At 40.5% G+C, this 26358-nt stretch overlaps 1 protein-coding gene across 4 annotated transcripts in view; it reads right to left on the bottom strand.

Moving 5' to 3' along the window:
* The window catches only part of CACNA2D3 (calcium voltage-gated channel auxiliary subunit alpha2delta 3), a 1137695-nt gene that overhangs the window by 889596 nt on the left and 221741 nt on the right, over positions 1-26358 (bottom strand). For 3 of the 4 annotated variants that reach the window (XM_068253668.1, XM_068253670.1, XM_068253671.1), the window contains exon 5: positions 2457-2474. The exons of the other annotated variant lie outside the window; for it this stretch is intronic. In XM_068253668.1, coding sequence (XP_068109769.1) covers positions 2457-2474 — 18 coding nt within the window. The remainder of the gene's footprint in view (positions 1-2456; positions 2475-26358) is intronic. 4 annotated transcript variants of the gene reach the window in all.

The following is a 26358-nucleotide window of genomic DNA, read 5'->3' as shown; positions in this document are numbered from 1 at the left end:
TTTTAGATACCCGTTTGGTAGAAATACTAAATACTGTAGTTCTAATAATATGTTATTCTTTCTATGTCCTTATAACATTGTTGCTCCATATAGTTGTACTTAAAGATGGCCTTGTGGCATCAATGGTTGTACTTCTCATATGAATGCATGTAGCTTTAGGTTGTACTACAATCCACTCCACAAGCATTGTAATTAGTTGCAACACTAGCGCAAATCAGTTGTACTGAATAGAGTGCAGTGGAACTAACACAGCAATAGTGCAATACTGTACAACAATATAATGTACAATGCTTTGGTGAACATCAGACGTAGGCCTTGATTCAATAATTTTTTTCCTAAGTGTCCTCACAGGAGATGTTGTATACATTATCAATAAAAAATATTTTCAAATGCTAACAAGCACAAACTTACTCGGTATAAGTAATTCCAAACGTGTGGACATTTGATATTACTTCTCTCACCTACGTTTTAGTATTATGTTACTAAGGACCTGATGCACAAATGTCTGGTAAATTTGCCATGTGCGTGAAAAGCGCATGGCAGTTTTACTGGTACTTCTGCAAGGGTAGCAGCACCCGTTACACTATAAGTGCCACGTGTGTTACCGAGGTAACATGCACATTGCTATGGTAATGCACGGTGCATCGTAGCTATGCGTACATTACCACAGTAACATGCATTGTACTAATAGTGTAATAGCTGCTGTTCCCCTAGCATTCGTACCAGTAAAATTGTTGTGCATGGCCAATGTGCAAATTTACCAGACATTAGTGCATCAGGCCATAAGTGCCATTAAGTATTATGTGATATGATGAGAAAATATTTCCTGTAAGAAAACACAGGAGAAAAGATAATTGAATCACAGCTATTAACTTCAATGCTACGTCTGATTGTGTAGTGCTTTCTAATGTTCTACAGTGCACATAGGAGTTGATTCACAAAACTCATGATTTATCTAACCCTACTAATTTTTCACTTTAACTTTAGAGATAATTCATGAGATAAAGAGTTAATGGGCTATATTCAGTAAACAGCAGTGAAAGTGCCATTGCATGGGAAATTTTACTGGTGTTTACGCAAGTAGCGTATTTAGTGTTGTGCAAATAGCATAATGCATGTTATAGAAGCAACACAAGTGTTGCACTATGTGCGCAATGCAAGCTAGACTACTTGCATAAACAGCAGTAAAATTGTCATGCATTGCCTGCTCATGGCAATTTTATCGTGAATATGTGAGTATAGCCCAAGGTGAGATAATTTTAGACATAAAACAGATTAAATAAATTATGAATAAAGGCAGATAAGGAGAGATAAAGCGGAAGACAGATAAGAAATGAGAATTAAAGAGATAAACAATAAATAAGGTGAGATATTTGACAAAATAAAACAGATAAAGAAATAAACTGTGAATACAGATGGAAAGAAATAGACAAATAAGGAGTTTAAATTGATAAGGTGAGATAATAATAAGATAAACTTTGTGAATCAACCTTATTGTATGAAAGAATCTTTACTATTCATCCCTCTCAAGCTAAATCTTAGGTATCTGTATGTCAGCTGCATTTAATACTTAGTACTTTAATGCTTAGTATCCATTTCTGATATTATCACTAAGGAATCTGAAAATGTGTAAGGAATCTGAAAATGTAAGGATAGAATCAATGATTCCATTACCGGTAAATCAAATCCTATAGAACACAATACTTTTCTAAAGCAGTTCTAAAAACAAAAATGCACTTCTAATTGTCTGCTTGTAATTAACAATTAACACCAAATCAGTTTTGACGTAGCCATGTAGATTTGGTAAAAACCCATATGAAGCAGATCTGTAAATTCAGTTGTTTTGGTTCCCAGGAATAAAAGCTCAGATTCTCATAAATGTTTCTCCTAAGGTTTTGTGCTCGAATGTTATAGATGAATATAGTTTTAGTAAATGTTTAAACTTCAACCACATTATCAAAGAAGCCCCATTGTGTTATATTATATACATATTATGGAACACTGTCACAGCTATGATATACTTCTGAAACTTTTGATAGGGTAGTCCAATAAAATGACTCTATAATGTGCTTTATTCAGATGAGGCAATAAAAAAACAACTCCTTGTACAGTGGAGACCAGGGTACACTCAATCATAAAGAGGCAATGTTAGACCTTTAAGTGCCTTATACCATGTACAGGTAATATAAGGTACCTCAGTTTAACACTGCACACAAGGCCCTTCAACACTGTTTGCTTTGCAGTTTGCTTATTTTGCATAGCCGATGTCCACATTACGTTTCTCGTTTATTACTACAGTAAAATTACTTGTAACTGGTCACATGAGCAAACACCATTGAATGTGATCTAACAAAGTTCCTCTCCTAGTTACCACTGTAGCAGGTGCATCAACACGGAGAACATGCATAATAGCCAACGGTATCTACACAATGAAGGAGCCACAGAATACATTTTACCTTTTGGGCCTGAGGGAGCTGGAAAAAAACAACAAAACAAAATTCATTTAGTGTAACTAAAGGGTGTTCCAAAGCGTTCATCTCAGCCTTTGCTTTTCCCTGATAGATGTGATGCTTGGTCAAAACATTCATCACACAGCTCAGGAAGCCATTAGAATCAATGCTCACTAGACTGTAGCCTCTAAATACATTAGCCTATGAAATCACTGAGACATAAAACAATAATAATGAAAACAATGTATTTCAAGCCATTAGTTTCTAGGTTATAGGCTTCCTTCTCCATGCCAGTGGGTTCTGTCTACAAAATGGCTTCCACAGCTATTGGGGAATAAAACAGATGCCACATTTCAGATAAAATGACTGCTGTAAAGCAAGGGAGTAAAATTGTGTCTGTAAACACTGTTAATAATTACTTCCTCCCTTACACAGGTGTTCTTCAAGTATTTATTGTGCCCAGTGGGAAGGTCAGAATGTGCTTGCTGAAATGAGGGAACTGGGAACTGTATATTATTTGGCATCTATGGGAGCTTTTTATAAACCACTTTGGAAAGATATAGACAGTTGAACTCTTCACATAAGGCACAATGTATATTTCAAAAGCTTGTAGACTTATAATGAAAAAATGCAATTACAGTAATAAAATGAATTATTCTTCATTAATGGGTCTACAGTTGAAGAGGTGGCCATGTTATTTCGTATGATTTGCTTGGTACCAGTGGTGTTATTTGATGATCGTACATGTACTGCTGACTGCAAATTGCTGATATTCAAACCGTGCATTAAGACACTATCTTAGCCATATCTGCAACATCAGCATCTATCACAACATCATGGTTTCGAATGGAATAAAGGTGACTGTTAAGATGAATGAAATAAAGGTAACTTCTATATCTTCCCCATTGACAGGCTCAATCAATAAAGCAGTGTAATGAGAATCAAAGATTCCTTAAATACAGTAACCCTTGGAAAAATGATTTATATTAACAGTCAGAAATGATTGGTTGCTTTGTTCCTATGCATTATTATTTCACATCCTCATTGCTCAAAGTGCTTATTCAAAATGAAAAAAAAAAGCAGAATAGTAAAATGTCACACATCTCAATGCCCATCTTTGTGCACCCACACTATGACACAGAACCCCCCAAACTGCCACTGCTTTCCTTACCTGACTGAGTACTCCGATGGGTGCCCTGTATTATGAGGTTCCTTCTATAATTTGGTGAGATGCTATTTGCGCATGGCAAAATCGAAACCACACCGCAATGCACCATTACACACACTTTAGTATATGCTGTAAACTGCATTGACTAGGAAATTGGAGGCAAACAGCCTTTAAAAAGTTGCACCCTTCTGCTCATTTCCTGTGGGTTATAAAGAGTGCTTTTCACGATCCTACAATGGTACGATGCTGTTTGGGGGATTAGCTACTTGGTTTTGTGGCGACTTATGCTTCAATCATGCTCTAAATTGCAAAAGGTCTATTTATACTGGTGGACAGAAATCACATCATTAAAAATTGGTATCAGCGCATGCACAACACAAAATTCAAAATTTGCAGGGAAAAATTCAAAAATTGTAGGGCAAAATTCAAAATGTGCAGGTTACGAATGACTCTCATTGCTTCCGGTGCCGCGCTATGAGCGGTAACACAATGCAGCTTCTGTGTCAGCAAGAGCACTTCTGGCACATCACAGTGTGTCATGTTCCATTGACTTACAGTGGGTTGCAAAAATATTCAGCCCCCTTGAAGTTTTCCACATTCTGTTACATTACTGTCACAAACATGAATCAATTTTATTGGAATTCCGTGTGAAATACCAATACAAAGTGGTGTACACGTGAGAAGTGGAACGAAAATCATACATGATTCCAAACATTTTTTACAAATAAATAACTGCAAAGTGGGGTGTGCGTAATTATTCAGCCCCCTGAGTCAATACTTTGTAGAACCACCTTTTGCTGCAATTACAGCTGCCAGTCTTTTAGGGTATGTCTCTACCAGCTTTGCACATCTAGAGACTGAAATCCTTACCCATTCTTCTTTGCAAAACAGCTCCACCTCAGTCAGATTAGATGGACAGAGTTTGTGAACAGCAGTTTTCAGATCTTGCCACAGATTCTCAATTGGATTTACATCTGGACTTTGACTGGGCCATTCTAACACATGGATATGTTTTGTTTTAAACCATTCCATTGTTGCCCTGGCTTTATGTTTAGGGTCGTTGTCCTGCTGGAAGGTGAACATCTGCCCAAGTCTCAAGTCTTTTGCAGACTCCAAGAGGTTTTCTTGCAAGATTGTCCTGTATTTGGCTTCATCCATCTTCACATCAGCTCTGACCAGCTTCCCTGTCCCTGCAGAAGAGAAGCACCCCCAGAGCATGATGCTGCCACCACCATATTTGACAGTGGGAATGGTGTGTTCTGAGTGATGTGCAGAGTTAGTTTTCCACCACACATAGCGTTTTGTATTTTGGCCAAAAAGTTCAATTTTGGTCTCATCTGACCAGAGCACCTTCTTCCACGTTTGCTGTGTCCCCCACATGTCTTGTGGCAAACTGCAAACGGGACTTTTCTGCTAACAATGGCTTTCTTCTTGCCACTCTTTTATAAAGGCCAACTTTGTGCAGTGCATAACTAATAGTTGTCCTATGGACAGATTTCCCCCACCTGAGCTGTAGATCTCTGCTGCTCGTCCAGAGTCACCATGGGCCTCTTGATTGCATTTCTGATCAGCACTCTCCTTGTTCGGCCTGTAAGTTTAGGTGGACAGCCTTGTCTTGGTAGGTTTACAGTTGTGCCATACTCCTTCCATTTCTGAATGATCGCTTGAACAGTGCTCCGTGGGATGTTCAGGAAATCTTTTTGTAGCCTAAGCCTGCTTTACATTTCTCAACAACTTTATCCCTGACCTGTCTGGTGTGTTCTTTGGACTTCATAGTGTTGTTGCTCCCAAGATTCTCTTAGACAACCTCTGAGGCCATCACAGAGCAGCTGTATTTGTACTGACATTAGATTACACACAGGTGCACTCTATTTAGTCATTAGCACTCATCAGGCAATGTCTATGGGCAACTGACTGCACTCAGACCAAAGGGGGCTGAATAATTATGCACACCCACTTTGCAGTTATTGATTTGTAAAAAATGTTTGGAATCATGTATGATTTTCGTTCCACTTCTCACATATACACCACTTTGTATTGGTCTTTTACGTGGAATTCCCAAAAAATTGATTCAAGTTTGTGGCAGTAATGTGACAAAATGTGGAAAACTTCAAGGGGGCCGAATACTTTTGCAACCCACTGTAAATGCTCATTGTGATGAGGTGCGTTCGGTGGAAGCAACACAATGTGATAAGTGCAAATGGTGGGCCAGTAAAAAAGGGCGCACATGGCTAGTGGACAAAAAGGGCGCCGCCATAAACTGCAATGCAAAATATCGGCTATTGGGTGCCCGACAGGAAAAAAGGGCGCCCGAGAAATAGCGGTTGCAGGGATCGTGTAAACAAAAGTTTTCATTTACAGAATAAGGTTTAAAACAAATATCGTTTACAAGTTTGTTTTGACTTTGTAACAAGTACATTTTCATTTACACTTATTTTGTCATTTGAAATTCCTTTTAATACGTATAATGCTTAAATATCATTTTTAACCCTATTGTATTAGAAATACATCGCTTTTGGTATTAACTTTGTTTTTCACTCTTATAATGCGTCGATTATAGTTTTATTAACTTACTAATAGATCCCTTTTAATATTACCGTTATTTTAAGAATTCTAATGCGTACGTGATTGTAAGGCTATTTATTCTATTATATATACTGTATATATACAGTGTATATATATATATATATATATATATATATATATATATATATATATATATATATATATATATATATATATATTTATATATATATATATATATATATATATATATATATATATATATATATATATGTACACATACACCTTTTTCTATTTATAATATTGATGTGTACGTGATTTTAAGGCTATTTATTCTATTACAAATATATAAATTATTCTATTCATGTTATTTATAGTGAAGTATTTTAAGGATTAAATATATTATTGTTTATATGTGTGTAAGGGTGTTTGTGCAGTGGGGATGGTTAGGGTTAGGCACCACCAGGGGGATGGTTAGGGTTAGACACCACCAGGGGGGTGGTTAGGGTTACGCACCACCAGGAAGGTCTTAGGCTTAGGCACCACCAGGGGGGTGGTTAGGGTTAGGCACCACCAGGGGGGTCTTAGGGTTAGGCACCACCAAGGAATTTTTAGGGTTAGGCACCACCAGGGGGGTCTTAGGGTTAGGCACCATCAGGTGGGTCTTAGTGTTAGGCACCACCAGGGGGGTCTTAGGGTTAGGCACCAGCAGGGGGTGGTTAGGGTTAGGCACCACCAGGGGGGTGGTTAGGGTTAGGTACCACCAGGGGGGGCTATAGGTTAGGGATAGGTACAGGGAGGGTTCTGTGTGAGAGTAGGGTTAGGTATAGTTACAGTACAATATACACCCCCAGGGGGGTGGTTAGGGTTAGGCACCACCAGGGGGGTCTAGGGGTTAGGGATAGGTACAGGGAGAGTTCTGTGTGAGAGTAAGGTTAGGTATAGTTACAGCACAATATATGTAATTTAAACAATTTATTAAATTATGTATATTTAAACAAAGAGGGGTCTAGGGGTTAGGGATAGGGATAGGGAGAGATCTGTGTGGGCCTACAGTTAGGTATAATTGCATTAAAATATCTGTAAAATCTACCATTGTATTTCAATGTTTAATACAAGTGTAAATATCATTTTTTTGTTATAGACACTATTTGACGTTACATTTCAGAATTCGTGGTATTTTGCCATTTAATTTCCATTTATTTAACCTATTTAGGACTACATTTTCACTTACAAGCTATAAACAAAATTATTGTTTTACATTACAACCTATAATTTTGTCTATATCATGCACCTTTTTTTCCAGGCGCCCTTTTTTGATACACGAGCAAATGGGGTCTGAGACAATACAGGTTCACAGCTACTTGTGTGCACTACATCATCAGTGCATCAGCCCAAATAAGGACTGGTAAGTTCAAGTACATTCATTTACACTACTGCTTATGCAGCACACCTATAAGGTCATGAATCACTGCCACACTTTAAAAACCAGAATGTATCAAATTATCAATATCCAGATCTTGAATTGTAGGGGTTTCTTTTCCTTATTTATGTGATTTTGCTGAAAGTCTAAATCTGTATATGCAAAGTAAAAAAAACAAATGTAAGCTCCATTCCAGATGCAGTTTCTGAATACATAGTTTAGTATCTGAAGGTCCGATTGGTTTGTGTCAAAATAAACTTCTGCAGCCAGAAATCTTGTTTTTTAAAAGTTTGTTCATGTTAACAAAAGCTCCTCAGCTGAAGTAGATAACAGGTTGCCGTGTGGGCGAGGCTGTTGCTTCTTACTAGAGCTATATGGGAGGTTCACTGCATGCAGCTCTGTAAGTTTGGACTGCAGAGAATGGCTGGAGAAGGGGATACTGGCCACTACTGCTACAACTACAGTAATGTATTTGGAATCACCTAAATAACATATTATTTACACAAATAGATCTTTGATGCGGAAAGCTTACATATGGTCTACTCTAGATGTCAGATGTGTGTGGAGTTGGGATTTAACCTTTCTCAGATGTATTCTACTTTACCCACTGCACTGCTCAGAAAGAAAAGCACAGAGGTCTGGCAATGGGGGTGCGAGGTAAAGAAACATGAGTATAGATCAGATATGTTTGTATTATTAAGCTGTCACCTTTTATAAGCCAAGACTAGATGTCACACATTAGAATGTAATAAAATCTGCCTGCCCTGCTAGATGCTCCATAATATTTTTAATTGTGCATGCAGGCAGCTTATTCCTTCACTGAGTTTGCTGGCTGGTTGAGAAAGGCTGTTTGGAATAATCAGTCATATGTCAGGTAAGGACTGAGTGTAGTATGTACTATAAGTTTCCCATTCAAAGGAATTGTCTGAGAGCAATGAACCCTGAAGATAGAGTGGCACAAGAATCCAGTGCACAGCTTGCCGTGGGCAATTTTAAAAATGTATTAAAGTCATATCTGTTTGTTCTAGGAAGTCACTTTGATTCTCATCTTTGCACATCAGCATGTCACAAAGTCACTGAAGATACTAATCTGCAGCAAAGATGACCCTTTATGCTCCTCCAAAAAGGGAAGAGGAAAGAGATATGTCTACAGGTTAAAGATGTATGCAGACTCACAATTATGCTTTGCATCAAGTTATGTTTCATCACAGTCTGTATACAAAAAAACAGAAATATTTCCAGGAGGTTAAAAAGACTGTAAATTTGAGCCTCGCATTATGCAGCACATTAGTAGAGATGGCCGGAACAGTTTGCCAGTGAACATGGGTTGTTTAATGCATTTATAAAAATACATTTGTGTCTACATTTTTTACTTTGAAGTCACTGGCCGCTGAATTTAGTGGTTAATAGTAAAGCCTCCTTACGTGCTAGAAACGCCAAATTTGCAGGATATGTGAAGGAGGACAGTGGGTACAAGAGGGAAAAACATTTTTCAAAAAGATCTTATATTTTTTGAGAAAAAGTAGCAAAGTTTCTGCGTGTTTTATATATATATATATGTTCATATGTTCAGAGTGTGAGAAATATTTTTTGAAAAATGGCTTGGGGTCCCCCCTCCCAAGCCTCTTTAACCCCTTGTCCCCATGCAGGCTCGGATAGCCCAAATGCAGAGCCCTGGCCATTTGGGGCTTTGCACCCTGAGCTATACCAGCTCCCATGGTCCATGGTATGGGGGGGGGGGGCTCCAGAGGAGAGGAGCAGCAAAACCTCCCCCTCTCCCCCAAGCTCTTGTGCATGGACAAAGGGCTCTTACCCACCTCCAGTGCCCCAGGAGGAGGTGGGGTCAAGGACGCCCTGGTGGGGTTCATGGTGGCATCTGGAAGTCCACTTTAAGAGGGGGACCCCCAGATGACAGCCTCCCTCCCATAGTACCCCTTACCCATTTCCACAAAGGGTTGAAAAAAAATAAAAGCAACCACAAAAAAGTATTGTATTATTCGTAATTAGAAATACTTACCATTACCTTTTAAAAAAAAGTCCCCATGCCAATATCCCTGGAAATAATCCCACACCAATATCTTCTAACTTGAAATCTTGATTGAAGATCTCTGCCGCACCCGCCGCCACTCTTGATGGCTCTAGCTATACTATGTATAGCTAGAGCTCAAAAGCATCTTTATATTTTGCCTTTAAGGCTCCCCATTGGTCTAATAACAGACCAATGGGTATAAGGAGGCTCCCCATTGGTCTGTTATTAGACCAATGGGAAGCCATGGAGCCAAAATTTAAAGATGCTTTTATGCTCTATCTATACATAGTATAGCTAGAGCAGCTCCGTGTTATTAGACCAATAGGGAGCCATGGAGGCAAAATTTAAAGGTCTTTTTGAAAATATTTGTTCCTCTTGTTCCCACTGCCCTTTTTAACATAACCTGCAACTTTGGTGTTTCTAGCACGTAAGGGGGCTTTGCATTTAACCGCTAAAGTCGTCGACCAGAGAAACATTTCCCACACTCTGCATGAGATCTTTAAAATCGATTTTCTCAAAAACTATAAGGTCTTTTTATTTTTTTTTTCATTTTATACCCACTGTTATCCTCCACATACCCTGCAAATTTGGTGTTTCTAGCATGTAAGGGGGCTTTGTTATTAACCGGTAAATTCGGTGACTGTTCACCTGCCATTTAAGTCTTTACAGCCCACTGCGAACTGTCTCCTCACGAACATTTGCGGTAAATTAGCATTCGCGAACTGAATATTTGATGTTCACTACATCAGTATGGTTGTGTCTTTCAAGCAGATCCAGGGTAGGAATTCTTTGGTGACATCATCGTTCTTTGCTTAGTTTCCCAGATCCAGGAAGTGCCCAAGAAGTCCAGGTTTGAGGTAGACAGCAGTTTCACACAAATGTATGGTTTCCTTGTTGACAGGAATACCTCTGACAATTGCTACCAGCAGGGCCATTTTTAGGCACCTTAGGTGACACATGCATCTGGAATCCAGATTAAATGGTATGTATTTATTATATAAACTTTGCTCTTAGATTCAGTATATAACTCTGTATGTGAAAAAAATGGACTTAAATGTACAAAGCAGATTGGCTTGCTGCATTGCTTCTCTGTTTAGTACTTGAGTTCAGTCATAAAGGGAAGTGCTAATTAACTGTGCCAGTGGTACGACATATTACCGTAGTAAGGCAATGAAACAGCCAGCCAAATGTAGCATTAGTAGAGATGGCCCAAATGGTTCCCCCGGCGAACGGTTCCCGGCGAACTTTGGTGGTTCTCGTTCACCAGCGAATGCAAACTTTCCCAGAAGTTCGGTTCGCCCCCATAGTGCATCATGAGGGTCAAACTTTGACCCTCTACATCACAGTCAGCAGGCACATTGTAGCCAATTAGGCTACACTCTCTCCTAGAGGCCCCCCCCCCCCCCTTATAAAAGGCAGGCAGCGTCAGGATGCAGGATGCAGTAAGATGTTGCTGGATAGCAGCATAGCAGGTGGATGAACAGTAAGGAACTCCAGTGAGAAGAGTGTCTTTCCGGGGTGCCTGGGGTGGTGTGCAGAGGGGGCGCTGCAGCGGATAGGGGACCATGCCCACCCTCCCCCACCAGATTGTGGGAACCCCGTGGTAAACTAGCCAAAGCGTCTAATAGACGCCATACCAGTTCACCCCCGCAGCTCACCGCTACAGCCTGTAGAGTCTTCCAGCAGGCAGAGCAGGGCTACGGGGAGATTGCATCTGAAGACTATTTGTGTTAAAAGTACAGGGCTTTGGGCACCATTTTCCCATAGCCCTGCTCTGCAGTATCAGAGCGTGGGACTTTCGCAGTGGCTGGCTGCAGGCAGATCATCGGGAGAGCTGCGCCCAGGGAGAGGAGTCTTCTGTAGGTGAGTCAATGCTTTTTTTTTTTTTTACAGGTGAACATTATTTTCTGGTGAAACGCTGCCCACATTATGATTATTTTCAAGTGAAACATTGTCACATTACGATTATTTTGTGGTGAAACACTGCCCACATTATGATTATTTTCTAGTGGAAATTGCTGCATTACAATTATTTTATGGTAAAACCCTGCCCACATAATTATTTTCTGGTGAAACATTGCTGCGTTATGATTCTTTTCTGGTGAAAGATTGCTGCATTACAATTATTTTATGGTGAAATGCTGGCCACATTATGATTATTTTCTAGTGAAACACTGCCACATTACGATTTTTTGTGGTAAAACATTGCTGCGTTATGATTATTTTCCGGTGAAAGGTTGCTGCATTATGATTATTTTATGGTGAAACTTTGCTGCGTAACGATATTTTCTGGTGAAAGAGTGCCGCATTACAATTATTTTATGGTGAAACATTGCTGCATTACGATTATTTTCTGGTGAAACATTGCTGCATTATGACTATTTCAAGGTGAAACATTGCCGCATTATAATTATTTTCATGGGTGGCACCATGGGGGGGGGGGGCACAGGTTTTCTTGCCTGGAGTGACAAAATGGCTAAGGGTGCCCCTGGTGTCTTTTGATGGGGCTGGAAGCAGCTTGCTTGTGACCAGAGGGGTTTGTATAATGTATCAAAGCAGGGCAGTTTAATAGAAGTTTTGGTGCCACAAACGGGATATCCCGCTGTGTGAATATAAAGAAAATATAATGCAGAGTGGTAATGCTCCATCATAACTAGGTGGTGCTCTGGGCACTTTCCTGAACGGCCTGTGCCAAAAATCAGCCCTCGCTGAGGGTAGCCCACCACGGCATATGTATAAATACACCCAGGAACCCTGTTAGTTCTCAGCAGGGAATTAAAAAGTCAAGATGGGCATTCACAATTTCAGCATGAAGACCTCAGATGATTTCAGTCAGAGTAAAGAAGGTGCAAATATAAGAAAAACAAAGGCCCCAGGGAGACATAGTAAATGTAATTTTAGGCCTCCTTCACAGTAGGATGTTGCGTTTTGATGTGACGTTAAAGTCACAATGCAAATTACAATGCAACGCCCCAAAAAAGTCGCAACGCAACTTAATGCCCCGTTATTGTCGCATACTGTAGAGCATACAGGAAATTAAAATTATGCTTCCAAGTTATTACTGAGCATGTGCAAACAGTCCAGCGCAGCTAATAACGTGTATAACGCACAGCATGCAGCACTTTCTAATAACGCTACACGTTACACACAAACGCGAATTGTGCACTGAATTGTCGCACAGACTTTGAATTGCTGTGCGACTTTTTGGGAACATTGCGTTGTAATTTGCGTTGTGACTTTAACTTTGCATCAAAACGCAACGTCTTACTGTGCAAGAGGCCTTAAACATACTAGTCAGGTTTGTTCCTGGAAATGAACTGCTGTGCTCAGGGCCGGAGCTACCATAGGAAAAAATGGGCAATTGCCCTAGGGCCCCAGAGCCTGTAGGGGCCCCTAAGGTGGCCCTCCATCTTAACTGTTGCTCCCCAGGGACTCTGCAGAGTCTTTGGCAGAGTAGCATCTCATCTGTGCTGGCGGACACTACACTGACATAGACACTGCAATGGTCCTAGGGAGCACAGTTAAGTTGGGAGGTGATTGGGGGAGGGTCACCAGCCAGCTCAGGGGCCCAGTAGGGAAATTTGGCTTCAACAAAAGGGCCCCTAATGATACTTTTTGGTCGTGGTGTGTCTGTTAGGGGGCCCGCAGGCTAATTTTGCCCTAGGGCCCAATTGTTACTTGAACCGGCCCTGGCTGTGCTTGCATATCAGAGTTCCAGACTGGTTGTGTTTGGGTGAAGAGTTTTCCCCCCAGATATAGTCATTATCTTACTTACAAAATAACTTTTCAGCACCTAGCCACTGACAAAGTACTAAAACGTAGGTAAAGTGGCAAAAACAAACTTATTTTGAAGATTTTCTTTCTTTCTGGATGCTTAAGGGCCCGTTTCCACTAGAGCGAATCCGCATGCGTTGTCTGCATGCGGATTCGCATAACCAATACAAGTGGATGAGACTGTTTCCACATGCGTTTTTTGCCGCGATTTCGCGTGCGAATTCGCACGAAAACTAATGCAAATTGAACCAGGCAGTGACATGGTTAAATTCGCATATACCCTGCCTATGCGAAATCGCATGCGAAATCGCGGCAAAAACCGCACGCGGAATCGCATCCGCATGCGATTTCGTCAGCGGTGGAATCCCGGTGATTCGCACCGCACTAGTGGAAACGGGCCCTTAAAGGTACCGTATTTTATTGGCAAGGTGTGAAAAACTCAGAGGAAAAGTAAACTGGAGCAGGGAGCACTGCAGTGCTGTCCATCAGTCTTATCACCTGCCTCCTGCAAGTGAAAATGTAGTCCAAATGTGTAATATTTCAAATAAAAACATCACCAGCAGATGAAAACATACAATTAATCCATTTATAAAATCACAACACAAAGGTTTTGAACTTGTTTTCATACGAGAATACTTGTGAGAAAAAAACGTCCCTAATGTTTCTCATGTGTAACCGCACAAAAACATCTCTAAACATATGTGAAACATAAGTGACAACTCTTCCTGCCCATTCAGTCCATTGTCTCCTACTGCAGAGCTGATTTTTCCCTGTTACAATGAAAAGAGAATAGCCATTTCCTTGTATTCTTCTAAAATGAAATAGTAAAAAGAAAAACAAGATCACATAACTCATCATTCCTCGACTTCCACTAATAATTAAAACATTAATGGCTCGGAATAAAAATAAATGAGTGTAATATTTATAATCCGAGCCAGAGATGTAATGACTCAGGGGCGCGGTGTGAAGTGTCGCAGTACGCTCCACATGTGCTCAGCGCTGTTTCTGAAGGCTCTGGAGGCTATTAAATTTAATGAACCCATCTGCTATGAAAAGAAGGGCCAACCATAATCAGCTCTCCCAGTGCCATTTAATACAGATGGCAATGTGTGTTTCGAATACCCAGCAGGAAGCGCTATGTTCCCCTCTATGTGCATGTTGCATCGACTTGATGTTCTGAGAAGCTTTTGCATCTAGTGCACTTTTTTCCTTGTATTTGGGAATAAATAAATAAGCGCTGTAGACGAAGGCACAGATGAAAAGTGCCATCTCATTAAAACAAATATTGATGCTGCTTTAAACTATCTCATTGTACTTTGACATTCTGCAATGAATTCAGCCAGCCAGTGCTCTGAGGCTGTGTGCAGTCAGAGAGAACATTGTGTATCTCATTGGTTCCAGCATGTGTAGCAGCAAAGGAAGGGAAATTAAATGTGTCATTTATCAAACATAAAAGGGAGTTTTGGTGCAGCAGCAGGGGATTGGCATTGAGCGGTCAGTTGTAAACTTGCTGGAGAGCTTGTTCTGCTGTCAGGGGCGCACTGCAGAGTGCCATTTTAAATGACAGAAACAGCATGAATGTCACATGGAATTAACTTCTATCATTAGAAATGCAAAAATCTGCATTTACTTATTCCTTACTCATGTAGACACGCATTGCACTGTGGATGTTTACACAAACCATTTGATTGACAGATGTAGAGATTATGACTATTGTCCATTAAAATACTAAAAGCTGAACTTCAAGCTTAATAAATATATACAGTATGTACTAGTAAAAAGGCCCGCCCGTTAAAAAACAGTCGCTAGGTCACAGCCGCTATAAATGCGCACACAGACATGTCCCACTTGCCCATCCCCCACCACTGTCCGAAGTATATGCACACAGGGAGATGTTGCTTGCTTGGCAGTTGGAAAAAGCTGTCATTTCCCACAATGCAATTAGGTTCACAGACAGCAAACTGTCAGGTCTGGAAGCAGGGACACACACACACACACACACACAGGGACAGGACGCAGAGACACTGGATTTATTATATAGGATTATATATATATATATATATATATATATATATATACATACTGTATATATATATATATATATATATATAAAAAAAATATACACACACACACACACACACACACACACACACATATATTTACTCTCTCGCTCGCGCTCTCTCTCTCTCTCTCTCTCTCTCTCTCTCTCTCTCTCTCTCTCTCTCTCTCTCTCTCTCTCTCTCTCTCTCTCTCTATATATATATATATATATATACAGTGGGATGCGAAAGTTTGGGCTACATTGTTAAAGCGGACCCAAACCAAACAAGTTTTTAATTCAAAATATTTAGTTGCACCACTCTGACACATACAGTACAAACAAAGATAAATAAACACTCTTTCAAGCCTATGAGCATTTCAGTGCATGCTTTTCACCTTCTCTTTTCATTACTAGGGTTATACAGGTGGCAGCCATTAGCAATTCCTCTATTGCCGGACACCACCTACTCCACCAGTTTGCCGGATTCTGTCCAGGCAATATGAAAGGAAGGGAGGGGTTCCTCCAATAAATGTTAAATATTTTATATTTGTCATCATGCAGCTGAAAAAAGGCTGCTATTTATTATTGTATTTAGAAAATAGATTTTTTTTCTGAAATCTTGTATTTTTAATTTGGGTCCACTTTGTCATGATTTTCCTGTATAAATCATTGGTTGTTATGATAAAAAAATGTCCGTTAAATATATCATATAGGAGACACACACAGTGATATTTGAGAAGTGAAATGAAGTTTATTGGATTTACAGAAAGTATGCATTACGCAATAATTGTTTAAATAAAATTAGGCAGGTGCATACATGTGGGCACTGTTGTCATTTTATTGATTACAATACCTTTAGAACGAATTATTGGAACTCAACTTGGCTTGGTAAGCTCGGTGACCCCTGACCTACATACACAGGTGAATGCAATTATGAGAAAGAGTATTTAAGTGGGTCAATTGTAAGTTTTCCTTTTCTTTGAATTTTCTCTGAAGAGTAGCAACATAAGGGTCGCAAAACAACTCTCAAATGACCTAAAGACAAAGATCGTTCACCATCATGGTTTAGGGGTAGGATATAGAAAGCTGTCTCAGAGATTTCAGCTGTCTGTTTCCCCAGTTAGGAACATATTGAGGAAATGGAAGACCAAAGGCTCAGTTCAAGTTAAGGCTTGAAGTGGCAGATCAAGAACAATCTTGGATAAACAGAAGCGACAAATGCTGAGAACAGTCAACAGTCAACACACAGACAAATCTTAGTGCGCATGTGTGGCAGGGCTTTAGATAGCGGTTGTGGATGGGTGCAAGTGGATAGGTTCGCAGTGGGTCATAGTCGTGTGTGTAAATAGTTAATGTTATGCTTTATTGTGTCTCAAAACATACTGTAGGTAAGCTGTATTTCATAGATCATTCTATGGTCATTCTATGATGGCAAGACTCCTGGTCTACATTACACTATGGCGCAACCCTATACTCCACACTATCTTTAGACTTGGGAATATATTATTTGCATTCTCGTGATGAAGCCCTTTAAAGGGACTCCGAGCAGTGCAGAAACTATGGAAAGATTCATATCAGTTTAAAGCTCTCTTTCTCCTCTTTCCAATGATATATAAATCGACGCCCTATGCCTTTTAGTTTTCGCTATTTTCGCGATTGAAATTGCCGCGGCCGCTATTTTGATCACGAAAATAGAGAAAACTAAAAGGCGTAGGGCGGCGATTTAGGGGTCATCAGAAAGAGGAGAAAGAGAGCTTTAAAATGATATCCATCTTTCCATAGTTACATTGTATTACACAGGGCGACTTTTTCTGCTGAATGGAGCTGCTGACTTTGAGAAAAAGTCGCCCTGTGTAATACAATGTAACTATGGAAAGATAGATATCATTTTAATGTTCCTTAATGTTTTGACCATTAATGGTCAAAACATTAAGGAACATGTGTTTCATGCGTAAATGTAGTTAATGTATTGTCTGCACTTCATTACGTTATAATAGCCGTATAATTTAGACAGTATAGACTATGTTATACACTGACCAACCTATCTGCCTTGGTGCATATAATAGTGGGTGCGATTACAATACTAAGTAACCCAGTGACAAATTACATGCGAGGGAGGCATGGTGGCATAGTGAGCAAAGACACTCTCTGGGGAGGGTTAAATGTTCTTCCATATTTATAATAATAATTCTTCTCTGCTCCACTTTCTTCCTACTTTCCAAGAACATACATTTAATGAAAAAAAATGCTTATTTACAACATTTATTCATAAATTATTTAGTTGATATCTACCTACCTCACATTAATTTACATTCTTAAAAGAGATGTCGGCATCTTTTCTGCTGGCAAAGTGAATCACTGTTGACTGTGAAGCGAGCTAGAACATCACATAATCCCCCAAAGTGTTCTGGAGAATAAGGCTGTATGACATCGTATTCTAGAGAAAACATCCCTGGGAGGGCAGGCTTACATACCAACACACAGCCATATATAGATATAAAAAAAACTTTTATAAATACATTCAGGTTTATTGTCTTGAGACATTTGCTCAGTAAAGATGACTCAAACTGTTCACCCGGCAAACAGTTCATGGCCAACAATGCATGTTCACAAACGCATGTTCGTCTATTTGCGAATATACTGTATGGTGTGTTCGATTTTCCCCCTACACATTATAATGGAGCTACAAATTGAGCCCTCACCCCAGAGTCAGCAGACACATGGCAGACAATCAGCTATCCTTCCCACCTGGACCACCCCCCACCTATCAGAAAGCCAGCACAGCAGCCATTTTACACTGTGACTTAAACTCTGACTGTAGCTGCTGTGAAGGAGAGCAGGGACAGAGCTGTATTCCTAGGAAAGTGTTAGTTAGGCCTGTGTTCTGTGTCCCCAGTGGAGTTGCTACAGTACCAATTCAACATCTACATAACCTCAAGAGCCCCTCTAAAGGCTGTATTTTGATCTTGTGATATTGCTGCTCAGTGTGTCCACACAGTGCACTTTATCTGTTGCAGACAGGTACAGTCAGTTCTTACAGTAGTTCACCCTTCTAAGGGCTGTTTTTCTTTTTCTTGTTATTGTTATATTGCAATTTTGTGTGTCCAGTGCACACATTAGCTGTTGGAGACAGGTCTGCTGGTCCTAGTAGTGCCCAGACCATAACCCAATGGTCCTTCACCACCACTCCTGTAATCTACTATCCACTTCTGCTACCTATATAAGGCCTCAGTGCAGAATCAGTGTTTTTTTGGTCACTTAACTGTCATTGAACTACCTCAGCCCGACCATAGGGTCTGGAAAAGCGTAATCGCCTACACTCCCCTGAACGTGCGCACAAGCACAACAGCCTCTACACACCACTACACAAAGACTGCCGCCGAGAGGACTAACATTTATGTCTTGGAGGTGTCTGAAAGGAAGTGGACACTCCTAAGACCAACCAAGGTCTAACAGTCAGATGGTTCAAGCCTCTTTTACTAGGCCTAGTGAGCTTGCGTGTGAAAGAACACACACACACAGAGTATAAAAAAGTCAAGTTGATTTTTACTAGAAGCTTTCCTGGCCAGCTGCAAGCAGCGGAGTTTCCCAAAAAAGCGGAACTAACATTTTGCAACCTTTACTTAATACAGATTAATATCAGAAATGTATTGATTAGATGAAATGCACATATGATTCTAATACACACACACACACACACACACACACACACACACACACACACACACACACACACACACACACACACACACACACAGTGGGGCGCGAAAGTTTGGGCAAGCTTGTTAATCTTCATGATTTTCCAGTATAAATTGTTGGTTGTTACGACAATAAAAATGTCAGTTAAACATATCATATAGGAGACACACACAGTGATATTTGAGAAGTGAAATTAAGTTTATTGGATTCACAGAAAGTGTGCAATGATTGTTTAAACAAAATTAGGCAGGTGCATAAATTTAGGCACCACAAAGGAGAAATGAAATCATTATTTAGTAGCTCCTCCTTTTGCAGAAATTACAGCCTCTAAACGCTTCCTGTAGGTTCCAATGAGACTCTGGATTCTGATTGAAGGTATTTTGGACCATTCCTCTTTACAAAACATCTCTAGTTCATTCAGGTTTGATGGCTTCTGAGCATGGGCAGCTCTCTTTAACTCACACCACCGATTTTTAATTATAATCAGGTCTGGGGACTGAGATGGCCATTCCAGAACGTTGTACTTGTTCCTCTGCGTGAATGCCTTAGTGGATTTTGAACAGTGTTTAGTGTTGTTGTCTTGTTGAAAGATCCAGCCCCAGCACAGCTTCAGCTTTTTCACCAATTCCTGGACATTGGTCTCCAGAATCTGCTGATACTGAGTGGAATCCATGCGTTTCTCAACTTTTACATGATTCTCAGTCCCTGCACTGGCCACACAGCCCCACAGCATGATGGAATCACCATATTTTACTGTAGGTAGCAGGTGTTTTTCTTGTAATGCTGTGTTTTTCCCTCCATGCATAACGCACCTTGTTATGCCCAAATAACTCAATTTTAGTTGCATCAGTCCACAGCACCTTATTCCAAAATGAAGCTGGCTTGTCAAATTATGCTTTAGCATACCTCATGCGGCTCTGTTTGTGCTATAGGCAGAGAAAAGGCTTCCTCTGCATCGCTCTCCCATACAGCATCTCCTTGTGTAAAGTGCGCCGAATGGTTGAACGATGCACAGTGACTCCATCTGCAGCAAGATGATGTTGTAGGTCTTTGGTGCTGGTCTGTGGGTTGACTTTGACTGTTCTCACTATTTGTCACTTCTGTTTATCTGAGATTTTTCTTGGTCTGCCACTTCAAACCTTAACTTGAACTGAGCCTTTGGTCTTCCATTTCCTTAATATGTTCCTAACTGGGGAAACAGACAGCTGAAATCTCTGAGACAGCTTTCTGTATCCTTCCCCTAATTCATGATGGTGAACAATGTTTGTCTTAAGGTCATTTGAGAGTTGTTTTGAGACCGCCATGTTGCTAATCTTCAGAGAAAATTAAAAGAGGAAGGAAACTTACAATTGACTCTTTCTCATAATTGGATTCACCTGTGTATGTAGGTCAGGGGTCACTGAGCTTACCAAGCCGATTTGAGTTACAATAATTCATTCTAAAGGTAGGTTTTGGAATCAATAAAATGACAACAGTGCCCAAATTTATGCACCTGCCTAATTTTGTTTAAACAATTATTGAACACTTTCTGTGAATCCAATAAACTTAATTTCACTTCTAAAATATCACTGTGTGTGTCTCCTATATGATATATTTAACTGACATTTTTTGTCGTAACAACCAACGATTTCTGCAGGAAAATCATAACGATTAACAAGATTGCCCAAACTTTCGCACCCCACTGTATATATATATATATCTCACCTGACGTTATCAGTAGAGCTCTTTGCGGTTGTTTGAAGTGAGTTAAATGTAGCATTTCATCTGTCAGTGTGAACTGGGTCTAACCCTTACACTGCCTTATCGCCGTGTACGTACGCCGGATGTTTTAAAGCAGTTAACTCCACAATTTAAGAAATGTACTGTGATATCTGCCCTTTAGTAATTAAAACATGACTCTGCGTCAACTACGTAATTTTTGATGGTACTTTTGGCATAGATCTCCCCCCCCCCCCCCCCCCCGGCATGCCACGGTCCAGTTGTTAGACCCCTTGAAACAAATTTTCCATCACTTTTGTGGCCAGAAACAGTCCCTCTAGGTTTTACAATTCGCATGCCAAATGACGTCAGTATCAGAATCTTTATTTCCCCAAGCACAACTGGGTCATGCCCAAAATTGGGCTAGGCACGTACAGGATACAAGTAGGAAGGAACACACATACATCAGAAGGAAAAGAACACCATATCACATGCAGAGAAAAGCAAGGTGTCATAATTACAAAAACACTCAAATTAAATGCAGAACTTGGGCACAACTATGTATGTGCATCAACAAGCATGATCAAGTTTCAATGTGAAGTGGCTGTGGAAGGGGGGTGGGGTGCGTGGAGAGAGTTCAGAAAGTTGACAGCTGAGAGAAAGAAGCTGTTCCTGAGTCTTGAGGTCCTTGTGGAGAAGGACCGATACCTCCGGCCCAAAGGAAGCCCGCTGAAGAAGCGGTGGCACAGGTGTGAGGGATCGTTAGTGATCCTCAATGCTCTGGAGCACAGCCTGGAGGGGTAGAGGAGGTCCAGAGTGGGATGAGGTTTCCCGATGGTCTTCTCCACTGATCTGATGACCCACTGCAATTTGTATTTGTTGCTGGTGGAGAAGTCGGCATACCAGACCAGGATGGAAGAGCAGAGGACAGTTTCAACTGTGGCAGAGTAAAAGCTTGTCAGAAGTTTTGGTGGAACTTCTTCAGTTGACCGAACTTCTTTAGTTGGCGGAGAAAGAATAGCCTCTGCCGGGCTTTACTCTGGGTGGAGGCATTGTTAGTTTTCCAGCTCTTGTTGTTAGAGGTGGTTGTGACCTGACACAGGGAACTCTTTCAACTTCTTTGTCATCAAAACAGATTGGAGGTGGGGTGTTGGCGTGAATTATAAAATCAACGATCACCTCAACAGTTTTTGCAGTGTTTAGGACCAGCCCGTTCTCCCTGCACCAGTGGCAGATGCTCTCGACCTGGTGGCGGTATGCTTTATTTTCATTTTTAGTGATAAGTGACTATGTCGGTGTAATCAGAGAATTTGATTATTTTGATGGCGTCTACTGTGGATCTGCAGGTGTTTGTATACAGGGAGAACAGAAACGGCAACAGAATGCATCCTTGTGGAGCCCCTGTATTGGTGATCAACTCGTGTGGAGCTGGTGCCTAGCTTGATGACCTGGGATCTGTTGGTGAGGAAGTATTTTTGGGGCTGATGGTATTAAATGCCGAGCTGAAGTCCAGAAGGAGGATGCTGGTGTATGAGTCCGGTTTGTCCAAGTGATCACGGACAAGCTCCAGGCAGATATTGATTGCGTCATTGATGAACCTGTTTGCTCTGTATGAAAACTGGTGTGGAATCAAGTCTATGGCGGTTCGCCCGGTTGACCCATTCGCAAACGTTTGAGGAACGTTTGCATTCATGAACCGAAAATTTGATGTTCGCTACATCACCACTGCAGCACTCAGTAGTCAAAATATATCGTAGGCATTTCATCTCTAAGGTGCCTCTGCCATCTGTCATCACATGCCAGACAGCAATCCACATCCTGGAGAGGTGAGTTACGCCCCCCCTCTGCTGCCTACTCTCTGACTACCTATATTGAGGGGGCTTCTCTGACTACCTATATTGAGGGGCACTCTCTGGCTACCTATACTACCTATTCTGGAGGTAGGAGGGCTTTCTAGCTACCTATAGAAGGGGTGCCCTCTCTGGCTTTCTTTACTGGGGCACCATATTTAGTAGTATAAAGCCTTCAGCATCTAACAATACAAAGAAGCTAGTTTATTTATTAGTGTGACAGGACAGGTCATCACATAAAATGACCTACTAAAATATTTGTAAGGAAATGTTTCTGTTCTTGTGCTATACACAATCCCAGCACATTGCATATGTATATGAGTGTAGTTGGGCTGCGGGCTAAAAGAGGGCGTGTGTTGTGTATGGCTCCATTGCCCAAAGAAGATGACTATATGCCTTATGGGAGATTGACTTTGCCACTGTCCAAAATCTTGCTTGCTATATAAAGGCACACTGATGATTCTCAGCCTGAGCTCTCTTTCTCTCATCAGCTTACAAAGCAGGCACTACCAATACAAACTGTCTCAGTTATTAGCTGACATGTGACAATAATATTAATGTGTTTAAATTGCTGCTTGCATCATTGCCTCAGACCGAGATGAGATATAAAAGAGACAAGAAAAAGGTCTCCAGGCAGAACACCTTAGATGGCTTTTCAAAATGAAACCTGGAATTCAGCAGCACCTTATATTGTCCGCTTATCTGGCAAGAGAATAGGAAAACCTATATTGCATATAAAACTTATAGATGATGGAGTTGTGATCCGAGAGTGTAATCTAAAATAATGTGAATATATATATATATATATATATATGCTGTGTATGAAGGATTACTATGGTTCTGCACATTGAACAGGGTCAGTGGCGTAGCAATAGGGGGTGCAGAAGTTGCGACTGCACTGGGGCCCTTGAGCCAGAGGGGCCCCCTAGGTTCCCTCCCTCAACCACAGTATTAGCTCTCTGTTGGTCCTGTGCAGGTAATAATCAATTCTATAGATGATTAAAGTAGTAGTAATCATTATCAAACTGTTCCCCATCCCCTTCTTGTGTAAATCCTTGGCAGGTTTTGGTGCGCTGTATCAATTGTTATGTTTAGAGTGCTTGGAGGGGGCAATGTAAAACTTGCATTGGGGCCCATAGCTAAAGATGTACTGTAGAACTGTACTGAAGATAACATAATAAAAAGAAATGGCTTGTTTTTTTTACAATATTCATTTATAAATTATTTAGTCAGTATCAATTTTTTTCCTCACCCTGCTTAACATTCTAAAATGTATCACAGGTGGCGACATCTTTACAACTGGCAGGTGCATCGCTGTGGAATGTCTCTTTACTCTGTATTTCAAAGCCAATAGAAATAATACCTATTGACCCCCCGCCATACTCCACAGTAGGCAAGGTGTTCTTTCCTTCATAGGCCTTGTTCTTCCTCCTCCAAACATAGCATTGATCCATGGGCCCAAACAGTTCTAAATTTGTTTAATCAGTCCACAGAACACTACCACAAAAGTTTTGATCATAATCAATGTCAAATTGGCCAAAACACTCAATTTCAGTGGGGGTTGAATCATTTGGAACACAACTGTAGTTAAACACAGGACTTACAATTTCCCTGCAGAGAAAACTGGACGACACATCTGAACTGGAGATAATGCTATCTTGTGTTTACATTCCTCACTTAATACAATTAAGTAAATACTTCTCTGACACTGCAGACTCTCCTGAACACAATCAGACCCTGAGAAAGCATTTCTGCTTATATTACAAGATGAAAAACCAGTTATGAATAAAATACAAAGGCAGCTCTCAGAGCAAAAAACCTGTACTTTGGGAACTTGTAATTTCTAAATGAATAATAATACTTATGCACAAAAGCAAATGTGATAACCATATGGCATATAAAAAGTAGGAAAACATGTTTTTATTGATTATTATGTCAGGGTTTTATACCGCTTTAACATATGTTGCAATTTGGCGGGCAGGTATAGGGGCTTTGTTATTAACCAGCACAAAATTACGCGAACATTACGTTAAATTGCTAAATTACAGTTCCTGATTACATTTACAAACGAATTAATTAAGATTTTACCTGAAATATTGCATTACAATTTTGCATCAAAATTGTAAATTATGATGCAGAATTACGATTATGTGAAATTGGTGCTCATCACTACAATCCAGTTCAATGTCAGTGGATCCTTTCAGGCTCTCTAGGACACCAGCGCTTCGCAAATTGTTTGGTAGACATAGTTATGGTAGCATGATTGGCTTTGATGACTGATACTAACCTGTTTAGCTCATTATCCAACAATATGCACCCAACAAATGACCACCATAGGCTAAAATGTGACGTCTTGCCAAGTAATTGCCATCTTTTCCTTAGTTTTTCTTGTTACCAATTTAGGTAAAGCACTTTTTTTTAATTTCCTGTAGATAAAATGTACTTCATTTTTCTTGATGTCAATTTTCTTGGGGAACCGAGAAGATTAGAAACAGAGCAGATTCATCTTCTAATAGTTACGCTGATGTGGACGCCTGGCACAGCACCATTTTATGTTAATAAAGTATATACATATCTATTTGGGGATGTTGTTGAAATGTAAATTGCCCTCAGCTTTCTTTTGCATTGTGTTCTTTTGTTCCTAGTGATGTTATTTTAATTTTAGACAAAGCATGACCTATGCGAGTCAGCACTATTCACCCAGTGCTTTCCATCGGTCAAAGTCTGTGAACTTATGAATGCACCAAGGGATACATCTATTGAAGATTTACAACCCGATCCTAAGATTCCATCATATTAACACTCTCCAGATGTTTGGTTCCCATCATATCACACTGACCCCCCTGTTACCTGGAATGAGTCAATGGTTTGTAAGAAGTAGAAGAACTAAAGCTATTTAAGTGCAGTGTAGAGCAGCCTTAAAAGAATGTACTTTTTTTTTTTTTTTTTAGAAAATGTTTTTTTTTTGAAAAAAAAAATACAAATAATGTTAACAATATTTTTCAGTCACAAGCATAAGTAATATTGCAAATTCATACATATTTTTGGAGACCCAGCTGCACTTCCACCTAGTGACTCTTTGTAAGGAGAATAGAGTGTTGTGTTATTGATGAAATAAACATTTCTCTTACATGACAAGTGCGATTTCCCTAGATCTGATGGCTGATGACTAAGGAAGGACTACTGCTTTCTATGGAGCTATCTCATCTTTACTGCACTAAGGGCCCATTCACACTAGGGGGAGGTTCCCACTAATAACCAAAGCGCTAGCGCTTTTTAAAGCACTAGTGCTATGCTAACCTATGTGTGAGAAAACGCGGAAAAGCCGCCGCAAGCACTCAGGATAGGGCGGCTGATTCCGCGTTCAACATGGCGGATTCTGCGTCCGACGCAGCGGTTTGCATGCATAGCCCTACGTCTGTCCGCATGGCGGAACGCAGAGAAACCGCCGTGTGCTCGGATGGCGGTGCGGCTGGTTCCGCGTCCTGCACAGCGGATACATTGCAAAACAGATCTGGTGTGGCTGGGACTGATAGTCCACAAAGGTTCAGAAGGACGCGCGCGCGCGTTGAGAGGCAGAGCTTTTATGACAGCCAGAAAGGTGTCAGCTGACCAAGCCGGTCAGCTGACAATTTTACCACTTCCCATTGGTCCAGCACTTAAAGGAGGCACTGGAGAGCGCTAGGGTATATATACTGGAGGT

This window comes from Hyperolius riggenbachi, chromosome 9 (genome assembly GCF_040937935.1).
Source record: "Hyperolius riggenbachi isolate aHypRig1 chromosome 9, aHypRig1.pri, whole genome shotgun sequence".
In the NCBI taxonomy this organism is placed as follows: domain Eukaryota; kingdom Metazoa; phylum Chordata; class Amphibia; order Anura; family Hyperoliidae; genus Hyperolius; species Hyperolius riggenbachi.
Note: the sequence above shows the minus strand (reverse complement) of the source record. Positions and strands in the feature narration are given on the sequence as shown.